Genomic DNA, 15,977 nt, shown 5'->3' with positions numbered 1-15,977 from the left:
CGAGTGTTTTTGAGTAAAATGCGTTTTTCGGCGAACCGTTGTGTTTGAAGTAAATAATGAACCACACAATTCCTGAAATCTGCTGGAAGCTGGAGTGAATCCAGTTAACTACAGAATTTAAATAGGAAGAAGCCACAACATTGGTATCAATGAATTGAACTCTCATCACCAGCCAGTTTTTGTCTGCAATTGACAAAATTATCAAAACATTCATCCTAACGCTGAAAGGTTAGACAACGCTTAAGAATAAAAGTTTAAAAAATTAAAAAAACAGATAATTTTGAACATGACGAATGGTGTGATTTAATGGTGTACTGAGGAAAAATCTTTCCTTTAAGACCTGAGAGGAAGACTCCAATTAATTTTGAGGGAGGGGTATGTATGAAACGAAACAATTTCTCCATACTAAAACTCAGAATTGTTGGAAAACTGTATTTATTAATTGCCAAACATACCGTTGCTAACACTTCACACACTGTCCAGTCACATGAATGCGACCACCTGTCAGAAGCCTGAATAACCACCTTTTGCAGCATGAGACGACCAGGAAGAGGGTCAATGAGGTTCTGGAAGGTACCGACAGGGATGTGGAGCCAGCCGACTCCATTACCGTGGCCAACTGCGCTAGGTTTCTCGGTTGAAGATTCACGGCGCGAACAGCCAAATCGAAGTGATCCCAAGGTTCTCGATTGTGTTTTTAATTTAGTGACTTTGGTGGCTAGGGGAGTCGGTAAACTCATCCTGGTGCTCTTCGAACCATGCATGTACACTGCGGGCAGAGTGACACGTTGCGTAATCCTGCTGGTAGATGTCGATGATAACAAGGATGGAGAAGAAAATCAACTGCTCCCATTCTAAAGGAATTGTCCCACCATTCGTGTCAATCTGTTTCAGGAAACACAACAAATTTTACTGCCGTTCTGAATGCATATATTTCAATATTATAACAGGTTTGACCAGCGAAAATCCGTTCATATTCCGTTCGTATCACATTTCCTTTTCTTTTTTTCTGAATTTCCACCAAATACCAGTATCGCTTCCTCGAATCGTATATCTTCGGAAAGGAACAACAATTATTCTAATAATCGCGATAACGCGATAGTGGGGTAGGATAAATATACTGCTGGCCACCGTAAATGTAACACCCTGAAGGAAGCATCCGAATCAAGTGAAATTTACACCATGAGTTTGCAGCGATGAGATATGCAACTGATCAGAATTTCAGCGCAGACGCACATCACGCGCGCCTGTGGCGCCACCTCATAGCGTCATTTAAGGCTTGGCGATTTCGACGAGTGTACGTTCGGCACGTGAGTTTACCTTGTGGTTGTTTCACAAGACGATCAGTTATGCCTCGTAGACAACAGCGAACATCTTTTGATCAAGTATCCGAGTTCGACAGAGGAAGGATAGTGGCTTACCGAGATTGTGGATTATCATACAGAGAAATCGCTAGTCGTGTTGGACGAAACCAAACAACTGTAATGCGGATATGTGACCGTTGGATGTAGGAGGGTACGACGGACCGACGTGGCCGATCGCATTCACCTCGGTGCACCACTGCACGAGCTGATAGGCAAATTGTGCGCATGGCAGTAACGGATCGCTCAGTGACATCCCGAACCATAGCACAGCACATTGCGTCTGTAACGCATCATCCAGTGTCTGCGCGTACCATTCGACGCCGTTTACAGCAGAGTGGTCTGTCCGCAAGACGTCCATTGCTTCGTCTACCATTGACGCAGAACCACAGACGTCTCCGTCGCCAATGGTGTGATGACAGACGGATGTGAATGTCAGAATGGAATGACGTTGTCTTTACTGACGAGGCACGCTTCTGTCTGCAGCACCACGATGGTCGGATTCGAGTGTGGAGACACTGTGGAGAGAGGATGCTGGACAGCTGCATTATGCACCGCCACAATGGTCTTGCACCGGGTATTATGGTATGGGGCGGTATTGGATATTACTCTCGCACGCCTCTAGTACGCATTGCCGGTACTTTAAATAGCCGGCGCTACATATCCGAGGTGCTGGAGCCAGTTGTCCTTCCTTACCTTCAGGGCTCGGCCACAGCCATATTTCAACAGGATAATGCGCGACCACACGTGGCACGCATTGTCCAAAGGTTCTTCGTCAATAACCAGATTGAATTGCTTCCCTGGCCGGCTCTCTCTCCGGATCTTTCGCCGATAGAAAACATGTGGTCCATGGTTGCTCAACGAGTGACCCAGATTACATCCCCAGCTGCCACACCAGATGATCTTTGGAAACGTGTGGAAGCTGCTTGGGCTGCTGTACCCCAGGAACACATCCAACGTCTCTTTGACTCAATGCCGAGACGTGTGGCAGCGGTGATCTCCAACAATGGCGGCTACTCTGGCTACTGATTCTGGCAGGAACCACATGTCACAGACGTCTGTAAACGTAATCATTTGATACTTGGTCAACATGTTATCTACAAAATAAATTTTGTTGTGCTACCTCTTGTCTTTCTTGGTGTTGCATTTACGGTGGCCAGCAGTGTATATACGCATATCTCAGTTACAGTCATAACGGGCCATTGCCGCTTTGAATAATGTACTATATACAGGGTTGAACAGAAATACAAAAACGCTGTGAGAAATACGTATTTGAACCTATACGCAAATGCTAGCCAAGCCTGCAGGTTGCGGTGTTGTATTTGACCATGAACGGCACCTGTGTAATGTCCACAATACGTTGCAAGAGTCAGTCCTGGTCAGAAGACTGTTCTACGTAGTTGTGAGTACATTACGCCGGGGCTAAGTGAATCCGAGCGTCGGTAAACTGTCGGTGCTCCTAATTTGCGTGCTTCCGTTACCATGGGAGCCGTAGAGTTTGGTGTTCCAAGAGGCACCGTATGGAAGATTTATACCGCATACAGAGAAACTGGAATAACATCATCCAATAAGACGCAACGCGGACGAGTGTGCTGAGTGATCATCACAGACGGTCCTTGAAGAGGATTGTGACGAAAAATAAGAGGACGACAGCTGCAAAAGTCACTGCAGAACTGACTGTCGAGCTCGCGAACCCTTTCAGCACCAAAACAACATGAAGGAAACTCTGCGAGCAGGGAACTGCAGAGCGAATTGGAATTCCAAAACGACTCACCAGTGAAGCAAATGTCTGTTTTTTTTTTTTTTTTTTTTTTTTTTTTATAGCAATGACCCTTTGTGGTTTACTTTGGAGTGAAGACTGGGTGATAGCTACTCACCTCCATCACCGCAATCTGAACTTGCCACTATTTTGCAGAAATAATGCTATGAGATTCACTTGTAAACACGCAGGACCTGTATTTATCCACTCTGAGACGACTGAAAGCTACTTTGAAGGCCAACGTGTTTCCTACACCGTATTAGGCATGCAAATGTGTTGTGCTTTTGATGCTTCCAGATTTTTATCCAACCTCTGTATACGAGGTGCGGCTAGAAAAAAAACCGGACTGATGCTGGAAAAAACATTTATTTACAATTATTTACAATTTCATGTTATCTCCTTCAATGTACTCTCCTCCTCGGTCTCTACACCGCTCCATACGAATTTTCCACTGTTCATAGCAATGCTGCAGATCATTTTCGGTAAGTCCATACATTATTTCCGTCGCTTTTTCTTTTACTGCTTCAACAGTCTCAAATCTAGTTCCTTTCAAAGCTGACTTGACTTTAGAGAAAAGAAAAAAGTCACAGGGGGCCAAATCAGGTGAGTAGGGTGGATGATCTAAGATGGGAATGTTGTGTTTTGCCAAAAACGTCTTCACTGACAACGCACTGTGAGCTGGGGCATTGTCTTGGTAAAGGATCCATGACTTTTTTCTCCACAAATCGTTCCGTTTTCTCCGTACTCGCTCACGTAGGGTAGCCAGGACGCTAATGTAGTAATGCTGATTCACTGTTTGTCCCTCTGGTACCCAATCAATGTGCACAATCCCTTTGATGTCAAAAAAAAAAAAAAAACAATCATCATTGCCTTGAATTTCGATTTTGACATTCGTGCTTTTTTTTGTCGTGGAGAACCAGTAGTTTTCCAATGCATCGATTGGCGTTTAGTTTCGGGATCGTAAGTAAAAAACCACGATTCATCGCAAGTAATAACATTTTGTAAGAAGGTGGGATCACTTTCAATGTTTTCCAGGATGTCAGAACAAATCATTCTTCGGCGTTCCTTCTGTTCAATTGTGAGACACTTTGGAACCAATTTTGAACACACTTTGTTCATGTTGAAACTTTCATGAAGAATCTGCCTAACACTTTCCTTGTCAACTCCTGTTAACTCAGACACTGCTCTGATTGTTAAACGGCGATCTTGTCGAACAAGTTTACCGATTTTTTCAATGTTTGCATCAGTTTTTGCTGACAATGGTCTGCCAGTGCGAGTGTCATCACTGGTGTCTTCGCGGCCATCTTTAAATCGTTTAAACCACTCAAACACTTGTGTTCGCGATAAACAATCATCGCTGTACACTTGTTGTAACATTACAAACGTTTCACTTGCAGATTTTCCTAGTTTGAAACAAAATTTGATGTTAAGACGCTGTTCTTTCTGTACACTCAACATTTTCCGACGCACAGACAAAACGTCAACTACTTAAAACAGACGCCACGGGCAGACTGAGTGCAGGAGGCAGATGAAACTCGAGCAGTAGGCGGAGCGAGAGTCACGTGACAGGCCACGCGACTTTCAGCCTTATTGCATTCGTTTTATTGTTTCACCAGTACTAGTCCGGTTTTTTTCTAGCCACACCTCGTATGTACCTATCACAGTGAATTCATATCGGGGTATGTCGAATTTGAACAAAACACACTGAATTTGCGATACGAGCATGGACGTATCGATAAATAATAGTTCTTTTCATCACGATTATTTTTAATTCCTCGAGTATACCTCGCTACCAACACATCATTATAATTATACCTACGGCGGTCATAAGAAAACGGAAACAAGTAACATTTCCCACAAAAATCAGTTGAGTGCATTTAGAGCATGGTAAGACATGTAAAATTGTTGTGGCAAAGGGATACATGCGAAATCCCACACTGTGATGCTCCATGATGAACGAAAACTAGTTACAAGATGTAACGAAATGTTTACGTTCGTGTAGGGTTACACTGATCTTTTATGTTGTATATTATCTAAATAACCTTTGTATGACACATGAGAAGAGGGAGGAGAATCAGGTGGTACGAAATATTTTCAATAATAGGGTAACGCATTAAACGGTATTCGTTCTCTTCTTGTTTCACTATTGTAAGTCTCAAAGGCACTGTGTTCACGTAGCATTGTAGAATTACATAAATATTTTGTTATAGCTCTAAATAGCGATTTTGTGATAACTGAATTGATAACAACCAGTAATAAAGCATTAATAGGGAAAACGTAAATCACGTTCTTCTTAAATTACAATATTTTGGAAGCAAATTATTCAAGTGCGTACAGACTTTTACGAATTGTGATATGAAAGTGATCATTTACATTAACCTGTTATTTCATCATGCCAACTGAAAATGCTACGAAATATTTTTATGTCTAATGCACACAAAAAAAACTTGAAATTCTTTTTTGCAATATCAACAGAATTCTGAAACCTTGTGAACTTTAGTTTTCTCGAAACTACAAGAAGTGTTTTGCTTCAGACTCACTCAGTTATCACTGTTGTCCCTATCCTAAGTAGCATGATTCGTAGTAGCAATTAGCGATACAACAATAAAACGAAGTCCCTCGAATACTGTTAAGTGCAGTCATCTAATTTGCAGCCTTTACCCGGTTGCGCTGACGCCACTGCTGGATGGTTGATGCTATCGCATGATATTCGATAGTCTCTTGGAATGTACAATGTGGATTTCTCGGAAGCGTTTGGAAGGATATCGTACTGAAGTAGCATGGGTTACATCTAAGTATGTGCTACAGTAGTGCAAAAGATGAGCATAATTGGTGACCCATCGGGGCTGCAAAGAGTAACCCCTGAATTTCTAGAAGCGATATGCATGTTGCTTCTTCACTCTTGTAGCCAACACACTCAGATACGAGGAGGGTATCGAAGCAGGTCATATCATTGGAAATATACACAATTTAGACGGAAAATTAACTTTCTTGTGCAACCACCGACTGCAGATGTTACAAACATGAACAATATGTAAATGTTGCGCTTGGCGCGGTAACCTTGTAGCATGTACAGACGAGATTTGGTAATTTAAATATCTATGAAAACGGTACTAGTAGTGGGATGATGAATATGTATTTGGAGCGAGTCGTCACAATTCAGGCAATTAGTTTTACGCGTGCACTGAACGCAGTGGTGGTGGTGGTGGTTAGTGTTTAACGTCCCGTCGACAACGAGGTCATTAGAGACGGAGCGCAAGCTCGGGTTAGGGAAGGATTGGGAAGGAAATCGGCCGTGCCCTTTCAAAGGAACCATCCCGGCATTTGCCTGAAACGATTTAGGGAAATCACGGAAAACCTAAATCAGGATGGCCGGAGACGGGATTGAACCGTCGTCCTCCCGAATGCGAGTCCAGTGTGCTAACCACTGCGCCACGTCGCTCGGTGAACGCAGTGGAAGTCGCCGAAAACACCTAGTTCCACACCCTGTTTGACTCAACTTGCGTTACTCAACGAGAATATTTTATCGTTCTTCTGTCAGTCTGATTTAATCTCGTACTTTGTCAGTAAAATCTATTCATTTATTGTTTCATCTAGGGAATCGTGTGCCTCGGGAGTATAACGGTATATTTCGGAACTATTTGAGGCGCTGGATGTGCAAGATATCGCCGACTCTTATTGTTTTACGTTCTTTCTCTGGAGAGGCTAATAATATCGTGAATGGAGTGGTATAGGCCTATGTAACATTCCACATGCTGTGAGTGTACGACTAGTTTTATGTTTTCTTTAGAGCTCGGCAGTGCACATTTCTCTCTGAAACACATTACTTGGCCATATTATATTTGTTCACCGCACGCCATAGATTTTTTATATAATCTCATTAGTGTCCATTCCTTAATTTATGACCAGTGTTAAGTTGCTGCATCCTGAAGATGGTTTCAGTTTGTGAAAAACATGTGTGTTACAATCCAGTTCGCAAATTGAGTATGTGTATCTCAGTAACAGCCGTGGAACTAATTTCAAGTGCAGAATAACAGAATGTGAGTCGGCCGCGGTGGTCTAGCGGTTCTAGGCGCTCAGTCCGGAACCGCGCGACTGCTACGGTCGCAGGTTCGAATCCTGCCTCGGGCATGGATGTGTGTGATGTCCTTAGGTTAGTTAGGCTTAATTAGTTCTAAGTTCTAGGGGACTGATGACCACAGATGTTAAGTCCCATAGTGCTCAGAGCCATTTGAACCATTTAACAGAAAGTGTTATTTTTATTTCCCTACACTGTTGTTTCAAGTGAAGAGACATGAGTACGGTATCTTATCTTTCGTGAGTCTGTTACGCATCCTGTAAAATTCAAACACGATCTGTCTCATAATAAGTAACTCTAGCAAATCACCGTTGTCGTCTGTGCGTCCCCGCAGATAAAAGTGTTTCAGAGATCAAGGTTGCCCGTGTACTTAATGCAGAGGCCAGGTCCGTCGGGCAGTACAGCCGCAGATACTACCGCCTTCGTCAGCCGCTGGGATGGCCTACTGTCTCCGCGTCCTTCGTAGCCAGGTATGACAGCTGCTTTTGTGAGGTCAAACTGGGAACGACAAGTTCTGTTCGGTAGGCCAGCAGATCGTGCTCTTTTTCGTCAATTCATGTAAAACAGTACACTGAAGCGCCAAAGATACTGATATAGGCAAGCGTGTTCAAAACAGAGATATGTAAACAGACAGAATCCAGCAGTGCGGTCGGCAACTCCTATATAAGGCAACAGGTGTCTGGCGCAGTTGTTACATCGGTTACTACTGCTACTATGACAGGTTATCAAGATTTAAGTGAGTCTGAACGTGGTGTAGTCGGCGTACGTGCGATGGGACGCAGCATCTCCGATGTCGAGATGAAGTGGGGACTTTCCCGTACGACCATTTCACGAGTGTACCGTGAATATCAGGAATCTGCTAAAACATCAGATCTCCGACATCGCTTGCGGCAGGAAAAAAATTCTGCAAGAACGGGACCAACGACGACTGAAGAGAATCGTTCAGAGCGATAGAACTGCAACCCTTCCGCAAATTGCTGCAGATTTCAATGCTGGGCCATCAAAAAGTGCCAGCGTGCGAACCCTTCAACGAAACATCATCGATATGGGCTTTCCGAGCCGAAGGCCCACTCGTGTACCCTTGATGACTGCACGACATAAAGCTTTACGCCGCACCTGGGCCCGTCAACTCGGACATTGGACTGTTGACTGGAAACATGTTGCCTGGTCGGACGAGCCTCGTTTAAAATTGTATCGAGCGGATGGACGTGTACGGGTATGGAGACAGTCTCATGAATCTATCGACCCTTCATGTCAGCAGCGAACTGTTTAAGCTGGTGGAGGCTCTACAATGGTGAGAGACGTGTGCAGTTGGAGTGACATGGGGCCCCTGATACGTCTAGACACAACTCTGACAGGTGACACGTACATAAGCGTCCTGTCTGAGTACCTGCGTCCATTCATCTCCATTGTGCGTTTAGACGGACTTGGACAATTCCAGCGGGACAATGCGACACCCCACACGTCCAGAATTGCTACAGAGTGGCTCCAGGAACACTCTTCTGAGTTTAAAACACTTCAGCTGGCCATCAAACTCCCCAGACATGATCATTTTTGAGCACTTCTAGGATGCCTTGCAACGTGCTGTTCAGAAGAGATCTCCAATTCTTCGTACTCTTACGGATCTATGGACAACCTTGCAGGATTCATGGTGTCAGTTCCTTCCAGCACTACTTCAGACATTAGTCGAGTCCATGCCACGTCGTGCTGCGGCATTTCTGCGTACTCACGGGGGCCCTACTCCATATTAGGCACGTGTACCAGTTTCTTTGGCTCTTCAGTGTATTTGCTACATAAGTACTTTCAGTAAACAAGAAATATAAACATTGGAACAAGGCTAATTTTGTGTAGGCCTACAGCTGTAATATTGTTTGGATATCTAACTAAAACAATTTATATTTGTGCAGGTGTACAAAACTGAACGAATGACTGCGTAAGATAAGATGGAGGTCTGTTTACGTAGCCAGCAGCTTTCGGTACAGCTGTTAATATAGCTTCCTCAGCGAACACAGCAGTATTCCGAAATAAAATAAAAGTACTGATAGAGGTGAAATATTGACACATGGATGGCAGCTCTTGCATTTATTTCATCGCTAGTTCACCGACAAATTATAGATATTTTTCCATTCTACCGAATAGACGCTACCATGCGACAAAGGTCTTGGTCGCAGCAGAAGTTGCATTGTTTCGTATTGTCCGTCTACGTACACAAATACTCTGCAAATCACAGAGAAGTGTGTGACAGAGGGTACACAGCATTGTACCAGATGTCAGCGTTTCTTCCCATTCCAGTCGTGTATGGAGCGCGGTAGAAATCGGTTGGAACGCACTTGGGCACGCTGTTATTGGTCCACTCTTGCGTTTGTGGTCGCTGCGGTTTGATACGTAGATGTTTTTCGTATATTCCTTGATTCCTAACGTAAAGCTGGTTCTTGAAACTCTGTAAGCAGACTTTCACGGGATAGCCTGCATCTGGGTGTACCAGATCAGTTCATCTGGTAACCCTCTGACGCTCTCCCACTGGCGAAACAAACCTGTAACTCTTCGTACTGCCCACTTTGTATAAGTTCATTTTTTTCTTGTTAGTCCAGTATAATCATTCGCTTTTATACCTATACAAATTGTGGCGCCCAGGTTTTCGTACACTCCTGGAAATGGAAAACAGAACACATTGACACCGGTGTGTCAGACCCACCATACTTGCTCCGGACACTGCGAGAGGGCTGCACAAGCAATGATCACACGCACGGCACAGCGGACACACCAGGAACCGCGGTGTTGGCCGTCGAATGGCGCTAGCTGCGCAGCATTTGTGCACCGCCGCCGTCAGTGTCAGCCAGTTTGCCGTGGCATACGGAGCTCCATCGCAGTCTTTAACACTGGTAGCATGCCGCGACAGCGTGGACGTGAACCGTACGTGCAGTTGACGGACTTTGAGCGAGGGCGTATAGTGGGCATGCGGGAGGCCGGGTGGACGTACCGCCGAATTGCTCAACACGTGGGGCGTGAGGTCTCCACAGTACATCGATGTTGCCGCCAGTGGTCGGCGGAAGGTGCACGTGCCCGTCGACCTGGGACCGGACCGCAGCGACGCACGGATGCACGCCAAGACCATAGGATCCTACGCAGTGCCGTAGGGGACCGCAGCGCCACTTCCCAGCAAATTAGGGACACTGTTGCTCCTGGGGTATCGGCGAGGACCATTCGCAACGGTCTCCATGAAGCTGGGCTACGGTCCCGCACACCGTTAGGCCGTCTTCCGCTCACGCCCCAACATCGTGCAGCCCGCCTCCAGTGGTGTCGCGACAGGCGTGAATGGAGGGACGAATGGAGACGTGTCGTCTTCAGCGATGAGAGTCGCTTCTGCCTTGGTGCCAATGATGGTCGTATGCGTGTTTGGCGCCGTGCAGGTGAGCGCCACAATCAGGACTGCATACGACCGAGGCACACAGGGCCAACACCCGGCATCATGGTGTGGGGAGCGATCTCCTACACTGGCCGTACACCACTGCTGATCGTCGAGGGGACACTGAATAGTGCACGGTACATCCAAACCGTCATCGAACCCATCGTTCTACCATTCCTAGACCGGCAAGGGAACTTGCTGTTCCAACAGGACAATGCACGTCCGCGTGTGTCCCGTGCCACCCAACGTGCTCTAGAAGGTGTAAGTCAACTACCCTGGCCAGCAAGATCTCCGGATTTGTCCCCCATTGAGCATGTTTGAAGCGTCGTCTCACGCGGTCTGCACGTCCAGCACGAACACTGGTCCAACTGAGGCGCCAGGTGGAAATGGCATGGCAAGCCGTTCCACAGGACTACATCCAGCATCTCTACGATCGTCTCCATGGGAGAATAGCAGCCTGCATTGCTGCGAAAGGTGGATATACACTGTACTAGTGCCGACATTGTGCATGCTCTGTTGCCTGTGTCTATGTGCCTGTGGTTCTGTCAGTGTGATCATGTGATGTATCTGACCCCAGGAATGTGTCAATAAAGTTTCCCCTTCCTGGGACAATGAATTCACGGTGTTCTTATTTCAATTTCCAGGAGTGTATTATTTGACTGAGTCCACTGTGACTTTTCACTGCCGTAGTCAAAGGATTCTACTTTTCTACGTTTTGAGAGGTGCATAATGTTAAATTTAGTACCTTTCAAGGAAGTTGACAGACTTTGCACCATACCGAAATCTTATGAAAATCTAACTGGATGTTTGCGCGGTTTTTTCTCAGAAAGTACTTCATTATGCATCACCTGCGAAAAGTTCGAGGTTACTATTAATATCATCTGCAAGGTCATTAATATATGCTGAGGTGAAGAAAATCATATGCACATATTATACAGATGGGAGTAGTATCGCGTACGCAGTGCATAAAAGGGCTGTGCGTTCGCGTAGCAGTCTTTTGTACTCAGGTGATTCATGAGAAATGGTTTTCGACGAGATTATGGCCGCACGACGGAAATTAACAGACTTTGAGCGCGGAATGATAACTGCAGCTAGACGCATGGGACATCTTATTTCGGAAATCGTTAGGGAATTCAATATTCCGAGAACCACAGGCTCAAGAATGTGCCGAGAAAACTAAATGCCAGATATTACCTGTCACCACAGAAAATGCAGTGGCCAACGGCCTTCACTTAACGACCGAGAGCAGCGGCATTTGCGTAAGTTTGTCAGTGTTAACTGACAAGCAACACAGCATGAAAGAACCGCAGAAATCAACATGGGACGTACGGCGAATGTATCCGTTAGGATAGTGACGCGAAATTTGGCGTTAATGGGCTGTGGCAGCAGGCGGCCGATGTGTGTACCCTTGCTAGCGGCACGACAACGCCTGCAGCGCCTCTCCTGGGCTCGTGACCATATCGGTTGGACCTTAGACGATGAGAAAACAGTGGTCTCGTCACATGAGTCCCGATTTCATCAGGTAAGAGCTGTTGATAGGGTTGCAGTGTGGCATAGACACCACGAAGCCATGTACCCAAGCTGTCAACAAGGCACTGTGCAAGCTGGCGGTGGCTCCATAATCGTGTGGGCTGTGTTTACGTTGAATGGACTGGGTCCTCTGGTCCATCTGAACCGATCATTGACTGAAAATGATTATGTTCGTCTACTTGAAGACTATTTGCAGCCATTCATGGACTTCATGTTCCCCATCAGCAATGGGATTTGCATGGATGACAATGCGCCATGTCATTGGCCCTGATTTGTTAGCGATTGGTTTGAAGCTCCTTCTGGGCAATTCGAGAGAATGATTTGGCCACCCAGACACCTTGGCATGAGTTCCTCTGACCATTTATGGGATTAATCGAGGGGTCAGTTCGTGCACAAAATCATGCACTGGCAACAGTTTCGCAGTTATGGACTGCTATGGAGGCAGCGTGCTTCAGTATTTCTGCAGGGGACTTCCAGCGATGTGTTGAGCCATGCCGCGTCGAGTTACTGCACCACGCAGGGCAGGAGGAGGTCCGACACGATGTGAGGAGGTAGCCCATGACTTTTGCCACCTCAGTGTACAACTTGAACAACAAGCAACATGCTAAGCCCTAGGTCGGAGAAGTTTTGGCCCCCCGCCCTCACCTTCGACTCGTTTGTTTTCGACTTTTTTTGCGTTTCATACGTTATTGCGTTACTATAGTGCTTATGTTGTTAAGAAGTACGGTGCAATGTTCCTTCGGACATGCATGTATGTCCGTATGAGCATTGCACTGTTCTTCTTAACAACAAAGGAACTGCAATATCGTATTTATCCGCCGAAACCAGGCAGCGACTTTCAATTAAAATGTCATCATTCCCTGTACAGGAATTACACGATGTGTGGTCGAGTACAGGTTGTGACGCATGAACGACGACATTTGGAAGTTAGGATCTGGCCGTGAGTCGTGCACGGGTAGCCAAAGCGCTTGAAAGGTGACCGCTCGCGTAAAGCTGGAAACCCGGTTCGAATCCCGGTCCGGCACAAATTTTCGTTGCCGTCATTCCCTGTATAGCTGATGCTTGTTCGTATTCGTGACTGTGAATACATACATTTTTATTGCTTTATAAAGTTAAGATTCATTACCACAAAAAATGTAATAAATAATGGAATTACTTAAAGAAAACCCATTATGGAATCAGCACTTAGAAGTTATCTTCCTGCTAGGAAAGGGAAAACTGTATCGGAGAAATGGAAGTAACAATCACGACTTAAGAGGTGTTCCGTTTTGGGTTGGAAAGGGTTACACTGGAGGGAAAACCAATAACCATCTTCACCGTATAATAACAACGAAACAAATCTGACAGTTGCGATGTACTCGCAGAAAGAAATGAAATACATGAACGGCATACTCATTATTTCGTTCCATAGTACGTTTCCAGTTTCGTGCATCCTTATCTTCTTCATACCTGTCGTCGTACTAGGTGTATCGTACTAGACAGACTATTTTTTAAAAGTATAGTATCCAATGCGCATAATGACAACAACTTACAATTTTAGATTGTATACGAATCAATGTGAAACAGCTACACAACTATTGTTACCAGCGAAATTAACAATCGCTCTGTAACTGAGGCAAACAATGAATCCAATGCTACACTATGACTGCTGGGTACCATTCCATGTTTTCAAATTATATACAGTTCTTTCTTTCTTGTGTGTGACTAAGTCTATCGAAATTGCAGGCGCCGATCGAGGGCTCAAGGCACCTTTGGCGGGACCTACCTTCCTAGCTCTTCCCCCCCAAGAAAACCTCAGTTCAATGACAAAGTTTGTTTGATATTCCACATCATCGATCTTTTGTTAACAAACGTTTAGGTGATAGTAATATCACTCTGTGGGTTCTGGAACAATCTAAAGTGTCTTATAGGTCCGCCAATTGCCCTATGTGTGATGACGTCATCAATGATGTCATAGGGAGAAGGAGAATGTGTAGGCCAATTACCCTATGTGCGAATAAAATGGGGGAAATTCTAAAAGTCGAGATGGGGGACCTAACCCAATCGTTATAAGTACAAGATCAAAGATGACTGACCCTAGGACAGTCTAAAGTGTTGTATCTACATCTGCATCCATACTCCGCAAGCCACCTGACAGTGTGTGGCCCACAAATCCAAGATGGCGATCAAAGATCGCTGGCCTGTGGATAGTGGGACAGATGCGTGATTATCAGATTTTTCTCTGCCCTATGACATGAGAATCTAAGATGGCGGACTGGATACTGGGACATCCTGCATGACTGTCAGGTCACTTGTGCTAAGTTTAGAATTCAAAATGGTAGGAAATAGGCAGTTCCTTTAACTACCATGTTTCAACTACTTTTCAGTGTCACCCAGCTACTCAGTTTCAACCACTTTCTGAGACTGTCATCCAGAGACACACGTAGAGTATTGTAAATACAAGACTTTTAATGTTTAAACAATTGCAGCTATGTTATTGTGCTGCAGAACAGGGAAGGGCAGGAACATTTACAAATGCTACTCAGCCGCTACCGCTACACAGGCCAAATACCAACAGATGCCTAGATGTATTTTAGGGCGTTGCCAGTATAGGTTAAATGCATTCACATTTCAAGTACACTCTTCCTTTTGGGATGGGTCTAACTAGTGAAAGTGCATATAAGGCGCTAAACGTTTTCGGCCCAGAGGTCCAGTGTGGAAGGTTGTAATGATGCAGCTGCAGCCGGCAGCCAGCACTTCACGTGATTCCACAGACTCTGTATGATATGCATCGAGATTCCCACTAGAGGAATGCCACATCACGTAGCTGGAACGGGAGCAGATGCCAGTTGCCTATTGTATGCTGCAGGTGGTGCGCCCCCATCACACCTGAAACGATTAAATCTAAGGCAAAGTTTTCAGAGGCATTCCTAAGACTACACGATTTTGCAGTTAAACATACTGTAATTTTAGAGCTGGGTAGTTTTGACCTCTTAGTCAGCTGAGATATTTCCAGGCATGTGACGTTATTAACATTCCAGCTCCCTGACTTAGCATCCCTGGCAAGGTTCTCCTGTGTAGTCCTCCACACACAGTGGTCAGAATCGTATAGGGACTGTAATAACCACATTTTTTGATATGTGACAGTATTGTTTACTGATTTAATTTACAGTGTATAGCCATTGCTGTGAATGAAATTTAGCGGTAGTCATCCTGTCGTTCTAACTGAGTAGGGCAAGCAAATACAAGGTTAATATTATGTTGCTATACCTTTTACATCCAACCCAACATCTATTCCGTGTGGCACAATCCCTTTACAGAGTTCTATAGGTATATGGTGTCAAATGTTTAGGAAATTCATGTCTGACTGTATTTGTGGAGCTGTAGTATTTTTTTCCCGTCATTCTGACAGAATGATCATTGACGAAGTGTCACGCCAGAGAAAGGCATCTACTGCCTTCCAGGGTTTTATGGAAGTACGGAGCGAGCTGGGTTTCATGGAACGAAACAAGGAAAGCAGTTTCAAATGTACTTTACTGTGTCCCCCAACTACCTAATTTCAGAAATCATTACGCTCGTATAGGTAAGAAATGGAGCAAGCAGTGCCTTTTATCTAGCTACTCCATTTCCACTACTTTTCTAGATCACGATCCAGAGGCACAGATAGTTTATCGTAAATACGAGACCTTTAATGTTTAAACAATTACATATGTGTGTTGTAGGATAAGATAGGACCGGAACGTGTATTTATCTAAACAAAAACCACTCAGCTGCCTGCATGCCAAGTTGAGTGTTGACCACATCGATCACCTGCGCCATCGCTGAAGCTGTTTCGTCATCTGATAGAAGGGTAGGAACGTTTTT

At 45.0% G+C, this 15,977-nt stretch overlaps 1 protein-coding gene across 1 annotated transcript in view; it reads left to right on the top strand.

The window, feature by feature from the left end:
* Positions 1–7,559: 7,559 nt before the first annotated feature.
* LOC126236389 (aconitate hydratase, mitochondrial-like) overlaps positions 7,560–15,977 on the top strand; it is a 171,824-nt gene continuing 163,406 nt past the window's right edge. Inside the window, exon 1 of the mRNA XM_049945675.1 lies at positions 7,560–7,668. Within this exon, the coding sequence (XP_049801632.1) occupies positions 7,636–7,668 (33 nt within the window). The 5' untranslated portion in view covers positions 7,560–7,635. The remainder of the gene's footprint in view (positions 7,669–15,977) is intronic.

The sequence above is a fragment of the Schistocerca nitens genome, chromosome 2 (genome assembly GCF_023898315.1).
Source record: "Schistocerca nitens isolate TAMUIC-IGC-003100 chromosome 2, iqSchNite1.1, whole genome shotgun sequence".
In the NCBI taxonomy this organism is placed as follows: Eukaryota; Metazoa; Arthropoda; class Insecta; order Orthoptera; family Acrididae; genus Schistocerca; species Schistocerca nitens.
This window is presented reverse-complemented; position numbering and strand designations above follow the sequence as displayed.